The 18,799-nt window shown below is 43.9% G+C and overlaps 1 protein-coding gene across 17 annotated transcripts in view; it reads left to right on the top strand.

The window, feature by feature from the left end:
- mrtfab (myocardin related transcription factor Ab) overlaps positions 1–18,213 on the top strand; it is a 42,883-nt gene extending 24,670 nt beyond the window's left edge. For 7 of the 17 annotated variants that reach the window (XM_069722215.1, XM_069722216.1, XM_069722211.1 and 4 more), the window contains 16 exons: positions 2,013–2,078; positions 6,894–6,949; positions 7,442–7,517; positions 8,233–8,394; positions 9,249–9,412; positions 9,491–9,637; positions 9,857–9,928; positions 10,503–10,687; positions 11,645–11,816; positions 12,151–13,572; positions 13,721–13,927; positions 14,066–14,158; positions 15,264–15,404; positions 15,555–15,647; positions 16,338–16,401; positions 16,650–18,213. In XM_069722215.1, the coding sequence (XP_069578316.1) occupies positions 2,013–2,078; positions 6,894–6,949; positions 7,442–7,517; positions 8,233–8,394; positions 9,249–9,412; positions 9,491–9,637; positions 9,857–9,928; positions 10,503–10,687; positions 11,645–11,816; positions 12,151–13,572; positions 13,721–13,927; positions 14,066–14,158; positions 15,264–15,404; positions 15,555–15,647; positions 16,338–16,401; positions 16,650–17,227 (3,698 nt within the window). In that variant the 3' untranslated portion in view covers positions 17,228–18,213. Of the gene's footprint in view, positions 1–1,716; positions 1,849–2,012; positions 2,079–6,893; positions 6,950–7,441; positions 7,518–8,232; positions 8,395–9,248; positions 9,413–9,490; positions 9,638–9,856; positions 9,929–10,502; positions 10,688–11,644; positions 11,817–12,150; positions 13,573–13,720; positions 13,928–14,065; positions 14,159–15,263; positions 15,405–15,554; positions 15,648–16,337; positions 16,402–16,649 lie in introns of those variants that run through there. The other 10 variants (XM_069722223.1, XM_069722225.1, XM_069722207.1 and 7 more) reach the window with 9 other exon arrangements.
- Positions 18,214–18,799: the final 586 nt, after the last annotated feature.

The raw sequence follows: 18,799 nt of genomic DNA on the forward strand, positions 1-18,799 counted from the left end.
ACACACACACACACACACACACACACACACACACACACACACACACACACACACACACACACACACACACACACACACACACACACACACACACACACACACACACACACACACACACACGTAACCTTTCAGCAGGGACAGCTGCTACATGTAAAACAAGAGCCACATCAGAGTGGAGCTGAACTGAATGTTTATGTCGGTGAAAACAGGATTCAAGCAGTCCCTCCAGGAAATCGTAAAGTTGTGAATAAATAACACAATTTCCCCAAAATATCCTCAAGCTTGCAAATTAGCAATTTTTTTGTGATTTTTCTGCAAAAGTTCGTCAACAGAAGCTGTGCTGAAAGAATTACGGCCCTAAAGTAATCTTTTCAAACCAAAGAAATCCTCTTTTACAAATCAGCTGGGCTCTGCTGACTCTCATCAGCAAAACAAACTCAGTGCACCGGATAAAACATGGACAATCAGAAAATCCGGAAGTGACAGGGATTGTGGGAAATGTGGTCTCCTCCTTAAAATGAAGAATACTAAATGTTATATAAGTTTTATACAGTTTTAAGAGACTGCACTTTATCTTTGTGCATACACGAGGCCCATGTCTTGAATTAATATTAAGTAAACAGCATCTAAAGCTCTTATTTTGAAAGCAGATGGAGCCTTTGTATTCGATATTACAGTCACAGATTGTCTGAGCTGAACTTTGAGCCCAATGGTTCAATATGTTTAATAAATACATTGACCGAAGAAACTCACTAAATTACATCACAATTTTTTGATAAAAATCCACCACAAAATCAAACATTTTAAAACGCAACGATCACAAAAGAAGTTACAAAATCCTGAAGGGGGCCGTTTAATGTGAGAACAGCGTGACAACATACTCACTCATTCGTCTGATTTTATTCAATTCTGGTTTTTAGAAACCATCAACAGATAAGTTTGTGTCACATCTTTGGTTTTAAAATGGAAAGCGACTGTTACCAAGAAGCTCGGTTGAAGCATAGAGCAGCATCCGTTAACAGCCTCAAACAAACCGTCACACCACAAACGAGTGTCTGCAGTGACAGCCGTGTGGCCTCTGTACATCTCTGTCCCAGGCGCTGATGTGTTTGTTGTCCACGAGTCCAGATCACTTCCCTAAGTTGCCCTTGTGTTGCAACACAGCTGGCACAGCAGCTCAGGACGAAATACAGCAGACTGGCGTGGTGCTGCAGCTGTCTACATTAAAGCTGTTGTTCTGTCAAATTCAAGCTTTGGTTTAACTGCTTTTCATGGCGAATTGATTTCTCATATAACATTTAGGAACAGTTGTGAGGCTAAAATGAAGGCTAATAAGCTTTCAGGGTTGATTTGTAAGTTTAGTTTGACTTTTAAAGGTACAAGATGAGAACAACTGGACTAAGTACTGTGCCTGCAGAAAGGTCCAACATAGTCTAGCTCTTTTTGTCATGCTTTGTGTTGCTTAAACCTCTCTTCCCCCGGCCTCGGCGTTATGTAACAAGCACTTCCTGTTTTGAAATGACGTCGCAATCGGACCATATATACATTTATGTTTTTTCCTCAGCTACACTCAAGTCAAAGCCGGTCTTGTTTTGCTCAACGTTGTCCGCATTTTTCTTTTCTCCCATCTTTTTGACCTTTGACTTTCTCGCAGACACTTTGATGAATGTTTTCTCACCCTCATCTGAACACACTCGGCGTACAGAATGAAAAAAATCCCAGAAACAGGAAGTGTGTTGTATGAGCACACCCTTCTCGTACCCGCCTCCGTTTCAATTTTCAACAAAAAAAAAAGAAGTCTGAAAGAAGAGGGAAATGTGAGGATGAACTGGGTGTCAGAGACTGCAGGTCCTCTTTGTGTCTGAACACATCTATGCTCCTTTGCGTGCTTATTTTCTTAAATGTGGCTGATCGCGAGGCTTTTTGAGCTCGGAGCTCCTTCGCTGCAGTTTCGTTTTCTCACTGACTCTCTTCTCTTCTTCCTCCCCATCACCTCCTCTGTCTCCATGCAGTCCTCCAGCTCAAGCTTCAGCAGAGACGCACACGAGAGGAGCTGGTCAGCCAAGGGATCATGCCACGTAAGTCTCTGCTTTAAAGATTTCTGCGGAGATGCATATTCAATTGTCAATATAGTCACAGTAGTTTCATTTTACAATGCATGTACATGTGCCATATTGTTGCATCTACTGCCAGTGATCCAGATATTCTAATACACATTATATATATATTAAAAAAAGCTCCATCTGACTCACTCTCATCTAAAGTATTTTTTGTATTTCATGTGTGGAAGATCTTAGTATTATAACACTATAAAAACCCATGCTGACAATATGGGCAGTCTGTCTGTGCCTTTAGGCCGAGGTCAAAGTATTAACCCCTTAAGATCCAGCATTACACAGCACATCAGACCCTGTCATAGATCGTGTTTTAACATAATACCGAAGCTCTATGTGCATGGTCGTTCGATTCACATGCTAAATGGGCCCCGTGCTGCCACATGTATATTTATCTACCGATGCATTATGGGCTGTGTTGGTAAATAGTATTATTCGGTCTTATTTTGATAATTTATTGTGATGGGATACAGTGTTGTGAAGGTCGGCCGTTATCTGTGTTACTGGTTTGAGTGTATGCGTTCTGCGTGTGTCATATTTAGCTGTGTCTTCGCCACCACTGTTATCAAATATGGCAGCTTCCTCTTCTTCTAAATCCACTTCCTGTTTCAAAGTTGTGCATACCACAAGAAGCAGAGACATACTTTTTTTTTTTTTAGTGGGTGGGGTTGTATTTGTTCATTTTAAGTGTAGAATGTAACTTTGGCAGTAAGTGCATGACTTTTTCTTTAAAAACGAATAAATAAAAAAGGTAGCAGGCAGACCACATCCTCATATAGTATTCATGGTAGTTAGACTTCATAAAGAGAGTAGAAAAATGTCTCCACATGGAGGCAGAATACCTGAGACACAAGCTGCCTGGTAGGACTGTTCACACGGAGAAACAGATGCACAGACGATGCTGGCTGCTTCTCAAAAAGAGGCGACGGAGACAGAAATAGGTGCGAACGCTGTTTTTCCTGAAAAGCAGAACAACACGCTACTTGTCCTCACGCCTTTTAAACGAGGGGACGACTCCTCAGACAAATGGGTCGATTTTATAGCATGTGGGTGCAAATACCCTGAACAGGGAGCCCCCAGTCTAAACAGGGAGTCTCACATTCAACCATCTAGTCGCTCCAATTAATCTTTCTGTCTGTTGCTTTGGCAACAGGTCTCATACCAGGCCGCAGCTGGATTGGGATCAGCATGTAGTGGTCGAATATTTCACTCTCAAGCTACTTCTGTGGTGATTTGAAAAAATAAAAAAAAATACATATAAAATACATATAAAATACATATAAAAAATACATATATATATATATGTGTGTGTGTATATCAAAAGAAATACATAGAATATAGAGCGAGAAAGACAAAGCATGTGTTTAAATGAGATTGATCCCAACGTGATGACTTTGTTGCCTCCAGGGTTTTACAGAAAAGCCTTTATTTTGACTGTTGCCTTAAACCAGTTGGAAGAAATTTTCTATCTAGATATTATATTCAGGGTTCAAAAGTTCAAAGGTCAATTTCCCTGTGATATATTAATCTGCCCTTGTCTGGTCATTATTCAACGCTATAACTACATATATTTTAAATCCAATGGTGAGATGGTTATTAAATCATTAATCATTTGGAGTTAAAAAAAAAAAAAAACACAATAGACCCAAAATCCAAAGATATTTAGTTTACTAGTGTTCAGAAAAGCAGCAGTTTATCAAATTTAAGCAGTAAGAACCATCAAATGTTTGACTTTATGGCTTTTAAAATGACCTAAATAATGAATCCGTTTATTTTGGTGACTTATCATTGCAACTCTTATGTTCTTCATAAAATCATGATGCTTTTTTTAAACGCGTCGTTCAGCTGAAGAGGACACAGTTGGTGCTGTGAACTGCTGCATGGTTGGTTCCTGCTGTGGTATCAAATCCTCGCACTGAGGTGACTTTAGAGCGGTGGGTGGTGTGAGTGAGTAATTTTCCACCCTCCCTCCCTGAACACTGTCTAGGTGTTCTCGAGCAAGGCACTTAACCTGCAACCTGCTGCAGTGACGCTCCTATATTGTTGTGGTTGTCTCTATATCATCGATGTAAATATGATTCAGAGTAATTTTGCTGAATAGGGAGACTTTAAACGCATAATATATGATTAAACACACTATAACAACGCTCCTGTGTCTTGACGGTTGACATGTTTTTACAGTCAGATGGTTGAGTAATTCAACAAACAACTCACAGTTTGTCTGATAAAGTTGACCACTTGAAACTTTAAATAATAAACAACAATATCTGAATCATCCTGTGAGATAGTGTGTGGAGATGGTAGGCAGCTATATGAAAGGTGAAAGTCTTGAGTGGTATGAGATCATGTGTCCACTGATGAAAACAGAATATAAAATACTGTTTAGGTGCCCAGAAGTTTTCATTTTGTCTTTGCGGGTTCACATAATTTTCACGTTTTTTTCTCTCCCCTCATTGCTTAGTTTGTTTGAAGTTGTCAAACTGTGCAGTTGTTCACTCGGAGCAGAGTTGATTTATAGTTGCTGCTGCTTCTTCAGCATTAATCTCTGACTTGACTATGATTGTTTTTCTTCATATGCAAGAAACAAGTATCGTCTTCACTCCGCACCAAGTTGAAATATTTCACGAGTGTTTCAGTAGTTCGTAGCGACGGGATCTGCTTTATCTTCATGCTATTTTATTGTGATCTTGACCGTTGGTTATATCACAACTGGTATGTGGTTGTTTTTCAACGTCAGCAGTTGTGACATGAGGAATTCCTCCGACCCTCACCCAGCCATCTGTGGCACACATTCAGCCGACGCCCTGCTGTAGCCGCAATGTTCACGCTCCCGCACGCTCTCTGTAGGGATTTCACCAGCCCCTTGACCAATCAAACGATCGCTCTATTACAGCAACGCAACTGCCACTGTCCTCCGAAACAGCCTTCCCCAAATATATAGCGGACCTCTTTGTTTATCGTCTTCACATTTGTAATGAAGTCGCTGATGTTGAAGGCTCAGAGTTTGGTTTGTTGCTCAAAGAGATTCTCTATCTTTGGACAGAAGCTCTGCTTCAGGCCCAATACTGTGATGGAACTTTTATTTTTTTTTTATTTTTTTATTTTTTTACACATTCTTGTTTCTGGACTGTCTTTTTTTTTCATTTTTTTTTTTCATTTTAAGATAAAATGCTGGACCAATTTTTCATGTTGACCGATGGGGCTGGGTGCCGAAATACAGGAATTTTATGGCACTGACGAAATTGTCTGCTATCGAAAAATGCCTTATCATTCGGTAATACATTTTTATACCCAGGCTTCATCCACACCATCACGTTTTTGTTTTAAAGCACATAACTTTTTCTTCGTTTAAACAGTGGTAAATCTCATCGACATCAGTGAGACACTACATTCCTTATATGTAGCCTCTTTACTTGGGCAGCCCGTCTGTGCAGACTAAATCAGTTTCAGCTTATCTAAATCTTACATGAGAACAACTTATTTCACTATTTTTAAACAAATTTTCAAAAACCTCAAATTTACCTACGCTGCAGTAACTGGCGGCAACCATCTACTGATAGCATGGGAGGCGTTTAGGGGTCATCTGTAAACTATAGCTGCAAAAAACAACTTGAGTTCCACTCTCCCCCTCTAAACTGCATGAAAACTCACGATTTATGCCCTTATGTGGGATATCATTTATTTTTGATCAAATCGATTCGATAAAATTGGTATATAAAAAAAAAAGAAGTAAAATTAAGGAATCACTATAGAAGACATGGTATCAGTACCGGAATAAAAAATGTTTTTTTAATACCCAGCCATATTGACGAGATGTAATTTGTGTTAGCTCTTTCTCCACAGTAGTAAAACTCTCTTTCTCTCTTGAGGCAAGTTCAGCCAGATACAAGCTTTCGGCGTGCTTAAATTGTGCACATACATGTCCCTGCTCTCTCACACTCAGACAACATACTCATTCCCACCTCCACCCAAACACCATGTACCTCCCAGACAGTCATGGCTGAGTGCAGATCTCAAAATGCATGCGGCTCTGGTATATTCAGCCTAAAATAACCACGAAACGGTCATGAACCAAATTAAGTGTGCAGATTTAGAAACGGTGTTAGAGGTTCATGTGAAAATGTTTGACTACATCGATCTGTGGAGGAGGTTTAAAATTCACCTCAATTTCAATTATTATTATATTTCACCAACAAAAATTGCTGCAAATGTAGATCGACACCAACTTTTGACTTCAGTTCAAGCTAAGAGAAAGAGTACATGGAAAAACTGTGTCGAACACGACTGGTTAGAGAAGAGTATGGTTACATTTGGGTTAATGAAACTGCCGAGTGAAGCTGATGGTTACAGTCATGTAGTGCCATGGTCCTTTAAAAGCCAAGCTTATCGCGGCTAACTCACTGTTATTGACTACACCTCGACATTTCCTGCAGCTGCTTCAGTGTGAAAGCCACGGTGAGTCTAATCATAACATGACTGTGATGTGAAACAGCATAAAAGAGATTTGCAATAACTCACTGAAGTGGCTTCCTCTAGAAAACATGCTTTAATTCCTGCACATGCAGCAGAGGCCCATCACACCAACAAGCTGTTGTCAGAGTGTGGTTTGCAATAGCAGCCCTGACATTCTCCCCCTGCAGCCACTTCTGCTTTGACTCAGTCTTCCACTAGAGATGCATTTGTTCTCACATCTCTCTGAAAGGGGCATCACAGTTCCTATCTCAGTCTGTCTGAGCTGCATCCGTCTCTTATTTATTTGTTTTTCTCTTCTCCTTGCAGCACTGAAGAGCCCGGCAGCTTTTCACGAACAGCGGAGGAGTCTGGAGCGAGCAAGGGTGGGTGACAGAAATACCGCAAGCAGAAACTTTCTCAGTGGATTTGAAGCCGCGCATAACAACAGGGTTGCTCAGCATTATAAGCATGTTTTGTTAAATGCAAAAATTTAGATTTAACTGACCTGCCGGTATGAGAAATTAAAATAATAATCTGTATCTGGTCTATTACATTCTAGTTTCTCTGTTTTTATGTTCAAATAATAATATTACAACCAATTCCTGGTTTGTAGAAGCTCATGCAAACTTGTCATGAGCTTCAAAAGTGGCAGCCGTCAGAAGCTTTACCCCCAGAAATTTTCCCAGTTCTGGACCCTGGGCAAGATTTATGGTAGCGGTCATATTTTATGGTATTGTAGGCTGTTTCTTTTCTTTGTTCTCCCTTCCTGCTCTGCATTTTCATTATTTTAGTGGTCTTTTCTTGTTTGTTCGTTTGTTTCTTTTATTTTGTCCTCCTTCCCTTCATCACATGTCTCTCCCTCGTTCCCACCCCAGACCGAGGACTACCTGAAGAGGAAGATCCGGAGTCGTCCTGAGCGCTCGGAGCTGGTCAGGATGCACATTCTGGAGGGTGAGTTTCAGCCAACAGGTCAAAATGGACGTCAACACTCGAGACACATTTTCGAAGTGTTATTATAAAACGAATGTTTTTAGTCGAGTCGAACATACGAAACCATACGAAAGTAAAATAATCGACGTGTCAACAAAACAGAACCAGTTCCTTGTGGAAAGGTTAATGCAGAGTTCCTCCTTCACCTCGGTGAACTGAGCTGAACAGTTTGACAGACCACAAAAACAAATTCATCAGCCTAAATTGTTCATAGGGATCAAATTGAATTCCTGTCGATGGAGTTTCACAAAAGGTCGTTCCAACGCGCCTCCATTGTATCTGCAGCTTTTTGAAAACATTTGAACTAATTTACAGTATTATCTTGATGAGGAGATGTTTTTTTTTTTTTTTTTTTTGCCATGTCATGGTGCGATGTTATACTGGTCATAAAGTGTCTCATGTCTTATCAGTAACAAGCAGCTTGTTTTTAGTTTGAGTTTTAAACTTGAGCTTGAGGAAGTGAAAAAATAAACCCAAAATTCTGAATGTGATTCTCAGAAAGCCGACGTCGCGTCATCACATTATTTATAGCAGGTCCTCTGATAGCTAGAGGATTTTTTTTATTTTTATTTTTATTTTATTTTTTTATCAGTACTTGGTGGTACCTTACCTTTGCTGTAGAACATAATAAATCACTTGATAAATAAATCTGCACTCCTCCCCACACCTCCCACAGAGACGTCAGCAGAGCCGTCTCTGCAGGCCAAGCAGCTGCAGCTGAAGCGAGCGCGACTGGCCGACGACCTCAACGACAAGATCTCTCACAGACCGGGTCCCATCGAGCTGGTCCACAAGAACATCCTGTCGGTCACCTGCTCTCTGCAGCACTCACTGCCGGGTAACGACGCACATCCAGCAACACTCAGACACACATGTCTCGATACAGGGAGAGTTAGCATCAAGCTTCTCACTGTCAGACACAGGAAAACACAAACACATGCAGTCACACATCTGTGATCAATTACACACCGTCCAGTCACACGTACAAAGAAGCACAATAGGGATTCTCCATCTGAACTGACATATAGTACAATTCATCAGATGCAGGTCAACACACTGTCGTAGGTTTGCCACTTTCAAACAAGCATTGTGGTGCAGGGAAGTACACACACACACACACACACACACACACACACACACACACACACACACACACACACACACACACACACACACAACATTTGGCAACACTCACAAGCACACATAGTTTGTAAAAACAAACCAGTGGACAGGTTGGGGTGTGTTCAGGCACACAAGTTCGAACACGTTGGATTTCCGTTCAGTCTGAACACACGTCGTCACCTCAGCAGTTACAACATCCAGGTATCTACACAGATGAGTGTGTAAACGAACACAACGTTCAGTCGTGGCTACAGGATCCATCATCCTGCAGGATGGAGTTCCACACAACTCTTGTCAGAGAAATGACGGAGCAACTTTGTTGGGACACAGTCCTGTTTTGAAACATCCAGTGTTGTTCAACTTCTCTAAAACTAGTCATTGCAGATTGCTAAACAGCTGTGACTTTGTTTGGTTGTTACACATTGTGGGGAAGCCAGGAATGGAGCTCCTCTGGTTACTGCTGTTGGCAAAATCCCCAAACGTTCAGTGTTAATGGCCACAGAAGTATTAAAACCGACCACTGAGATGTCACAGAGAACTAAATCTGGAAAAATGTCTGCTCTGTCTCAGACTCTCCAAAAGGAGCCGGAGGAGAGAGCTCGTCTTTGGATGAAGACAGCAGTGATGCGTTGTCACCAGACCAGCTGACCAATCACGACTCTCCCCTGAGCGCCGTCCCTCAGCTGTCCCCTTCCGAAATGCTCCCCCAGAACGGGGACATTTCCCCCACACAGGTATGAATCGAATCATAAAGATCACATGAACTTAAAATCATGATGACACAGTTAACTAACCTCATGTCTTTAAATCAGTTTCTCACACAGCCCCCTACTCCTCCGCCTCCTCCTCCGCCACCTCCTCCCCAGGTGAACGGGTCAGACTCCTCCCCTTTCCCAAAAATGACAAACGGAACATCGGTGACTGCAGCGTCTTGCCGCCCCTCTACTGGACAGGTCAAGGTGAGCTGGTCTTTCTTTCAGGGAAGCAAACTTTGAACACCGGCTTGTTTTTTTTTGTTGTTGAACATCCTGTGGATTTCATGAGTTATGAATAATTGTGTCCTTAATCTCTTTATTTGTGGAGCTGCTATAACTGGCTAACCCTTCCTCATCTCTTCATTTCCTCACTTCCTCCTCCCCCAACCCTATTTCTCACGGTCTCCTGTCTTGCAATCTCAGGCTAAGATGAGTTCAGACCGTCCTCCGCACAGACCTAAAAAACCAAAGGACAACAAGCCTAAGGTCAGCAAGGTCTGTTTCATTTTTCATTTTTAGGCTACTTTATAACGCAACTTGACTTTTAAGAACTTTGATTGTGTTTATCGGATTCATCTGGTCCATCAAGTTGCTCTCAAAACAGAGTGAGAAATATTGCCTCCTCAGATGTGGAAAAGCGAGTTAAAGGGCTCTTTGTGATTTCGGTGTCTGTTCCTTTAAAAGTGGAGGAACAGGGACTTCTCTTGAACCTCGAGGTTATGTACTGACATTTAACAATCATACAAGGAGAGCTTTACAGTAGAAGAGGAACACGTAGAGCTATTTTCTGCAACCAAAGTATCCTCAGTACGTCACAATATGGGCTCATTTTGTGGAAGTTCTTGATCTTTTTCTGTAGTTATGTTATTAGTATCAATCTTCCCACATACATGTACTAAATGCGCACACACACTTCACACTCTAAAGTTTTGTTTAAAGGTTTCAAAAAACACCCACAAGAACTTTTGAACTAAAAATGAACTTCTCTAAACCAAGACAGGATGAACTCCACACATTGTTATCCTTAGTTGTCTCATAACCTCTTTTTTTTTTTTCCCTGTGCGTGCAGGTGAAGAAGCTGAAGTACCATCAGTACATCCCTCCAGACCAGAAGGCAGACAAGGAGCGTCCGCCTCAGATGGATTCGTCCTACGCGAAGCTCCTCCATCAGCAGCAGCTCTTCCTGCAGCTGCAGATTCTCAGTCAGCAACAGCAGCACTACAACTACCACACCATCCTGCCCGCCCCTCCCAAGTGAGTGTCGAGCATGGCAGCGTGTGTGGGTGTGGGGAGGGGGGGGTGTTCAGGTTCGACGCACCTAATCTTTCTTCCTCATATTAAACCAGTGGTTACAGTATAAGAAGAACATTTCTGCAGCACGGCCTGCAGACGGTTATTGTTCTGACTTCCTGTCTTCTCCAGACTTTTCTTGCTGTGGCTTCTTCATTCAACATCAGTTTATTTTTTTTTTAGGGTGAGTCTCTAGAATCTGGTGCCTGAAGCAGGAGTCAAGTCTAAAACAGTCATTTGTGAATTTCGGTGCAACTGGTGCAATTTTAGAATTTTGTCATTAATTACTTAAAATATCAAAAGTACCTGAGATATTTAAAGTTTAGATATGTCAAGGTCCATATAGTACAAGTTCAGATTTCCATTTATTCTTTAATATATAGCAGGCCTTTGTGCTATAAATGCTGTAAAAACGTCAAAATAAATACGCAAAGCCTTGTCCTCTGCAACTGTGTCATTTGGACGAGCCGTTCGGACGTCTGCGTTTGTGATGTCACAAGCTCATGCATCTGTCACTGCCCACACTGTCCAACTTTTTATGCTTAGAAGTCATTCTGTCGTGCAGACAGTCAGATACGTGACTGAACTCATGACTCTTGGTATCGCTCCAGAGAGAAGCTAAAGAGAAGACATGCAAAACTATATTCGAGATGGATTTGGTATTTAAAACCACAAATATATCTTCTGGATATCAAGACTCTGGATAAAACACTGAAAAATATTTAAATGTGGGAGCTTTATTGTCTGAAATTCAACACAACAGGCAGTCAATGATATTAATTTGTGCATTTACCAGTATTATATTTGTATTTCTCAGAGATCCTGCCTATATCACAGCGTTCTCTGCTCCATCAGAGAAGAAGGAGAAATATCTACGAATATATCTTTTAAATAAATTTCCTGTTTTCTGTCGCCCGTCAGGCCACAAACCGAGCAGCCGCCCACAACCAACTCTGGCCCTTCGCCCTCCCGCAGCATTCACTCGACGACCACCACGGCCCCCTCAACTCAGACTGGGACTGCCCGTCAGAGCCAAACTGCAGTGGGAGGAGCCAAACCAGCCAATCTGCCTGCCAACCTGGACGAGTTCAAAGTAATTTAAACAGACAACTTTACCCAGAGTCAGAAAACAGGTTTATTCAGCTGATCATGTCCAGGAATTTACAACGGTCTTGTTGACTAATAAAGTGCAGCAGAAAATCAACAAACACCATCTCCTAACTGAGGCCATTTTTTTCGTATTGTCAACTCATTATTACTGATTTGGTCATAAAGCATGTTTTTAACCAGTATTTTCAGCACCCAACTTCCCTTTAAAAGTCCAGCCAAGAAAGTTTCTCTGAACTGAACGTTTTGTTGTTGTTGTGTGTTTTCAGTTTGACTCAATACTTGTTATATGAGTGCCAGTCTGCTTTCTTATCCTCCAGGTTGCTGAGTTGAAACAAGAACTGAAGTTGCGTGGTCTGACCGTGTCCGGCACCAAGAATGACCTCCTCGAGAGGCTGCGTAACTACCAGGAGCAAAATGGCGGCGCTGCATCGGTTTTGAAAAATGGCATATCGCAGTGCAGCCAGCAGGGCGTCCCCTTCGCTGCCAGCACCACCACCATGTCTTCTCCAACCACAACCTCCACCCTCGACCAGGCAGCAGAGGGTGGCTTCAAGTTTTCTTTGTCCTCACTGGCTCAGGCGGTTCCAGGGCGGGTCATGCGATTTGGCAGCACCAGCTCCAGCCCTCCGGTGTCGCCCACGCCCTCTGAGAGGTCGTTGGCTGGAATGAGTCCGGATGAGACGAGCTGTAACGGAGACATGTTCGGAGAGATGGTGAGCTCTCCACTGACCCAGCTCACCCTCCACCCCTCTCCTCAGCACCCATCAAACATCTCCCCGCTCTCACAGCCTCTCTCCGTTGTCAAAGAGGAGATCCAGAGCTCCTGCAGCCGATCCAAGTCTTCACCTGCTTCTGTCCAGCCTCCAGAGCCCCTACCTGGAGTAGCCATGGAGACGTCGTGTGTGGACAAAGACCAGATGCTCCAGGAGAAGGACAAACAGATCGAGGAGCTCACCAGGATGCTGAGGCAGAAGCAGCGGCTGGTGGAGACCCTCCGGTCCCAGCTGGAGCACGGCAAGATGACAGGCGGAATCGTGGTGAAGAAGGAAGGAAGTGAGAAGAGCAGAACATCCCCAGAGGTTAAACTCCAAACTCTGATAAAAGCCTCAGCCATCCAGCCCCCAACGCTCCCTAACGGCGTCGTGGTGAAGGTGAAGAGGGAGGTGGAGCCGGAGGAAGGGATGGAGGGAGTAACAGAGGAGGCTCAGGCGAAGAAGTCGACCCAGCCGTGCTCTCAGGAGACGCTGCTCAGGCTGCAGCAGATTAATCGGCTGCAGGTCCAACAAGCCGAACAACAGAAACAGCAGCCGAAGCTGCAGCAGAGTCTGATGCAGCTGCAGAAAGCAGCAGAGGCTAAATTGAACCCTCAAATACAGCAACAGCAAAAGAAAGAAGCTCAAATCCTGCTCCAGCAGCAGCAGCAGCTGCAGCAGCTCATCATACAGCAAACCCAACAGAAGCAGCTACAGGCCCAGCAGAAGTTAGCACAGCAGAAACTGGCCCAGAAAAAACTTAGCCAACACAAGCTGGTGCAACAAAACCAGCTCAAGCTAAGCCAAGGGCCGGTCGAAGCTCAGCAGAAGAACCAGCTTCATCTGAAGCAGGTTCAGGTTCAGATCCAAAACCAGACGGCAACCGGCCAGAAGCCAGCGATGAACCAAACCCAGCAGAGGAAGCAGCTGAAGGCTCATCAGAGGCAGCAGCAGAAACAGCAGACGGCAGCTGTCACCACACAACAGGTAATGTGCTTCAAATCCTGCAACATAACTGGAATTTAGTGTATTTAAGAAACCACACAAGCATCTAATAAACTTATGTTTAAATGAATTAAGAAAATAAGCCCTTGAACATCAGTGACATAAAGAAACATTTGTTTTCTGTGTGCAGGTGACTCCAGTTGTCATCAACCAACAGAACGGTACTCCGCTCCAGACTCAGGCCATTTCATTAGACCTCCTCAAGGCCAACGGCACACCCACGCTGGTCACCGACAGCAACGGCAACCACTACCTGATCGCCCTCAGCAGTCACGCCACAGACGGACAGAACGGAGTGTCCTCATTGGCCAAAGCTAACGGACGAATCACACTGCAGGTAAAGAGAATCTGGTGTTCTGTGGCGGACTGAACGAGGTTAATAATAATAATAATAATAATAATAATATATGACCAAATATTTATCGGTAACGTTTCTCTACTTGTTGTCTTTTTTTTTTTACTTTTTTTTTTTTAGAGATTGCAGTCGTCCCCAAGTAAACTGCCCAGCACTGACAGCCAATCAAAAGAGGCGCCAGAGACCGAACCTGTGAGCCAACCAAGCAAAAAGGTACAACAAGGACTCTGAATAGTTTCTTCATGACAAATGCTTCTTAATTACTAGTTTAAATTGTACATGCATGTAATTCCATTAAGTTTGTTTTTTTCATGATATTGATACTGAGATATATAGCACAACAAAATGCATGGATCTGAAACTCGAGCAGAGAACGCACAATAAAGCCTGTTACATTTTTGGGGAACCGAAAGAAGTCGCAGGGAGCCAAATCCACAAGGTGAAGGTGGGGCGGGGCGGGGGGGTCTCTCGAACCATGAACGTCACCGTTCATTGCTTTAAGCATAGCAAGACATTTGCAGACAACAGGAACAATCTCCAAACATTTTGATCACCCCTCATATAGTGAGCTGGTACGGTTATATTTATAAGGTGGTACTAAATACTGGATAGGAACCAGTGACATGCAGTAAAACAAAAGGGGCATAGTGCAGTGGCAGTCGGTGTACAATCTGGAGAGTATTAGTGTTATAGTAACAGTTATAATAATGCAAGGTAATGCAATATGTCATATTATATAACGGTGTGCAATTGCAATGGGTCATAATCAATGTAATAGACTAGAAGTATAGTCATGCAATAATACAGTGTATGTAATAATAATACAAATTATAGTGAAAATATAGAGATTAATTATAATGTAACACAATCTAATGTAATGTAGATAAAGTTCGGTTTTTTTTTTCATGTTAATTAACTTTTTTCTTGACTTTTCACCCAGTTCCTCATTTCAGATTGGAGCTGTTGTAGATTCTAAACTTGTATCGAGGAGTCCAGTTCTGGAAATATATTTTGTAGAGCCTTTATAAACATGAAAAGCTGTCTTGGACAAAAGCAAAAGGATTTAATGCATCACTGTCACTAATGCGGCAGAACCGTCCGCAACATCCATGCAGTAACATGATCGTGCCACAAGGTGTCGCCGCCGACACAGTTTAAAACGGTTGAACTCAAACAGACTCTGAACTGACGACATGTTAAAAAAAAAAAAACAGCCTGTTATTCAGGACTCCACCGGCCAATCACAGCTGAGTATTCAGTACATTGACGAGAGCCGTTATCCAGTGTTTAATGAGTCTTCACCGCTGTGTCCCCTCAGGGACAGAAGGCCGCGCTGCACTTGGACACTAATGGCGCCCCGCAGGCCGGCCTGTCCGTCACCGCTCCGCCCAACCTGCAGCCTTTCTTCGACGACATGTCCGACAGCGAGAGCCAAAGCAGCTTACTGTCGTCTCTCAAGGTAACACGAGCCCCTCCTCCGGCCACCGGACTTCCCATCAGCATGTCATCTGTACTGCTCAGCCTCTCTTCATTTGACTTTTTTCTCTCCCTGTTTCTTCTCTTCTCTTCTCTTCTCTCACTCCATCGCTCGGTCACACCACCCGGGCAGAGAGAGGAGGTGTGTCCGCCTTACGACCGGCACACATTGTTCACCCCTCCCTCTCCCAAACCCAACTCCTCCCTCCCTTCTCAGCGCTCCAAAGTATGTCCTCCAGCATGTTTTGCTCTCCATCCCTCCCACAGTATTGATCGTTTGTCTTGTCTGTTCCTCCATTTTCCATCGACTCACTCTGATCTCCTTTGAGACTGAACTGATCTTTTTTGATGTGTGTTTGACGCCTCACGTCCTCTGCTGCTGCCTGTAGTCTCAGCTATTCCGCTTGTATCTTTGCCAGCTGTTCTTCTATTTCATTTAGCTACTGTCTACTTTCCCACAATGCTTTTGGTAATTGTTGCAAACGTGTTGTTTTTTCGATGTTAAAAATGTACCGGATTGAAAATAGCAACTCGGTGGTCAGTCAAGTGTTTCCAGTCTTTAGAAAGTGAGAAGTTCTCGTTTTAGGACTCATACTGAAACCTGTTGTTGTCTAAAAAATGTTTTCGCCTCGGGGATTCATAAAGTAACTACCTAACCTAAATGTTATTAAAGAGCACAAAAGTCAAACAACAGAAACCAAATGCATGTTCTGTATTCAATCTTTCAGTTTAGTTCTATTACTCCCCAGTTGTTTTACATTTTACAGTGAAATCACATCATCCAGACTTTTCTACTTCAGACACCAGAAGCCTTCTAACTATTGAGTTTTCAGCTGGAGTGTGTTTCGGTGTTTCCAGCAGTGCTGCGTCTGCACGTGTAATGATGGTGGCTGATGAACATGTTGCTCTCTGTCAGCAGGAGAACGGTGTGAACAGCCAGCAGATGGACGACCTGTTTGACATCCTGCTCAAGAGTGGCGGTAATTTACTCTGCTGCAGAATTCAATTCAATTTATTTTCATTTGTATATTTATATAGTACCAAATCGCAACGGGAAGTCATCCTGGGGAACTTTACAGAATGGTTCGGAGTCACCTGAGCCAGCTCCAACTATGAGCTGCATCAAAAGGAAACTTTGAATCTATATTTAAAGCAGAGCCAGACTGAGCGCTGCATCACGAGTCTGTCGGGCCGTATTGACAACATTCACCTCTCTGTCCTCCTTCAGAAATCCCGGGCTTCAAGACCAATCCGGACCCGTCCCTCGCCCCCCTCCACTCCGACCCCCCCTCCCCCTCCACGGCCCCGTCCCCGCTCCACCTGTCCCCTCCCACCCCGACGGAGCCCCTCATCTCCCCTCAGCCGTCTGTGGGAGAGCCCTGCACGGGCAGCGGGCACCTGGAGGACTTCCTGGAGAGCACCACGGGGGCCCCGCTGCTGGGCATGGAGCCCGGCGGCGGCCTGGCGCTGATGGACGACCTGCACAGCCAGATCCTGAGCGCGCCCAGCATCCTGGACCACCCCCCCTCGCCCATGGACACGTCCGACCTGGGCTTCTCGCCTCACTCCGCGGGGCTGGACTTCGGTGACCCCACTCTGGACAGCATGGACTGGCTGGATATCTCCATGGTGGGGAGCGCGAGCGGAGGGAGCGAGGGGCGAGGAAGAGGAGGAGGGGGAGAGGCTGGCGAAGGCGAGGGGGGGACGAGTTTAGCCCCGCTGGCGCCGCACACTCCGCCGAGCGTCTTCTCGGCCGATTTTCTGGACAGCACGGACCTGCAGCTGCACTGGGAGTCGTGTCTGTAGCCGCCTCGTACGCACACGGATGGACATGCGGTCGCTCACACTGTGTACAGGCTCCGTCTTTATTTCATGCACATACAGATACTTTCTCTATGCTGTCTACCACTGCGGGGGTCACTGGCACATGCTAACACGCACACACACACACACACACACACACACACACACACACACACACACACACACACACACACACACACACACACACACACACACACACACACACACACACACACACACACACACGGTTCGCCCTGTCTTTCACTGGCTGTTTACTGCACGCAGGGTGAAACCAGCAAGAAACATAGAAGATAAATCCATAGACAGGACTTGGACTTGAACTTGAACTGAACTGGACTTTTTCAATTAGAGTTCTACGGGGATCCATACAGCAGGTTCAAAAACACAGTTTCCTGACCTGCATTTTAACCGGGTTGAAGTGAAACCAGTCTGAATCCGGAGGTCACTTCAACCCGTTTCAACCTTCGATAAACACTTTGTCGGCTCCTCGAGTCAGCAGCGTGTGTCAGTGCCTCCTAAACTTTGCACTTATGCTGAATCTGATTGGTTTAAAGGGGGCGTTCAGGTCAACAGCCCGATCGATCTTAGCCGTTGATGGCGTGTAAACAAAAGGCAGCTGTTGGTGGCCTCAACACGGCGACCTGAACCCCGCCCACACTAGTCAAAAAGAAACAACCGTCATTGGTTGACAGTTGCTATTGAAACGAACCACATCAGTGGCAACGGTTTGAATTGAAGCCTCATTGAAGGTTGCGTATTATTGGTAACATTATGGTAGACCACTATGTATTGCTGTATATGGGGTGTATATTATCAATTGTCCATATGACTATTTTTCTTTGCTGGTTGCTTTAGAGTCGAGCGAGCCGGCTGGGGATCATAGGGTGAGGGCGGGGCCTCCAAAAATATTTGGACCTTGACATTTTTTAAAGAAAAAAAGTTAAAAAAATAAACATACTATAAAGAACTCAAAAGATTTGTCTGTTTTCTTTTGCAATTTTACAACGCGTAAAATGTTCCATGTTCTGTATGTCAAATAATAATAATAATTAACAATTAAATTATTATTTAAGTAGTTTCCTAATTAAAACTTAACAGTTTTCATAATAAAAGTAAGACAAAACATCACAATCTATTTTATTGATTTATAATTATTTTTACAACATCTCTAGTCACTCATACTTTATGGTTTACTTCAGACCAGGGCATTGTACGGCCCCCGGGCCACATCCGGCCCTTTGGCTGTCCCTGACCGGCCCGGCGTGAGGTCAATGGTAAATTAGGAATCAGACGTAAATAAGTACATCATGCATGTGTAACCCAGGTAATGTTCAGTACCCCAATTTACAGATGTTCCCTAAACATCTCACCACTGGAGCTCGTGGTCTGAACGTCCTGGCGGTTGCCCGTAGCAGAGCTCTTATCTCATGTGAGGGAAGCACATGACTGTGTGTGTGTGTGTGTGTGTGTGTGTGTGTGTGTGTGTGTGTGTGTGTGTGTGTGTGTGTGTGTGTGTGTGTGTGTGTTGAATTTTTTTTAAGTTACTGTAAATGT

The sequence above is a fragment of the Brachyistius frenatus genome, unplaced genomic scaffold, assembly GCF_029030835.1.
Source record: "Brachyistius frenatus isolate BFR_SWC_R1_liver_20210118 unplaced genomic scaffold, ASM2903083v1 Contig_283, whole genome shotgun sequence".
Classification (NCBI taxonomy): domain Eukaryota; kingdom Metazoa; phylum Chordata; class Actinopteri; family Embiotocidae; genus Brachyistius; species Brachyistius frenatus.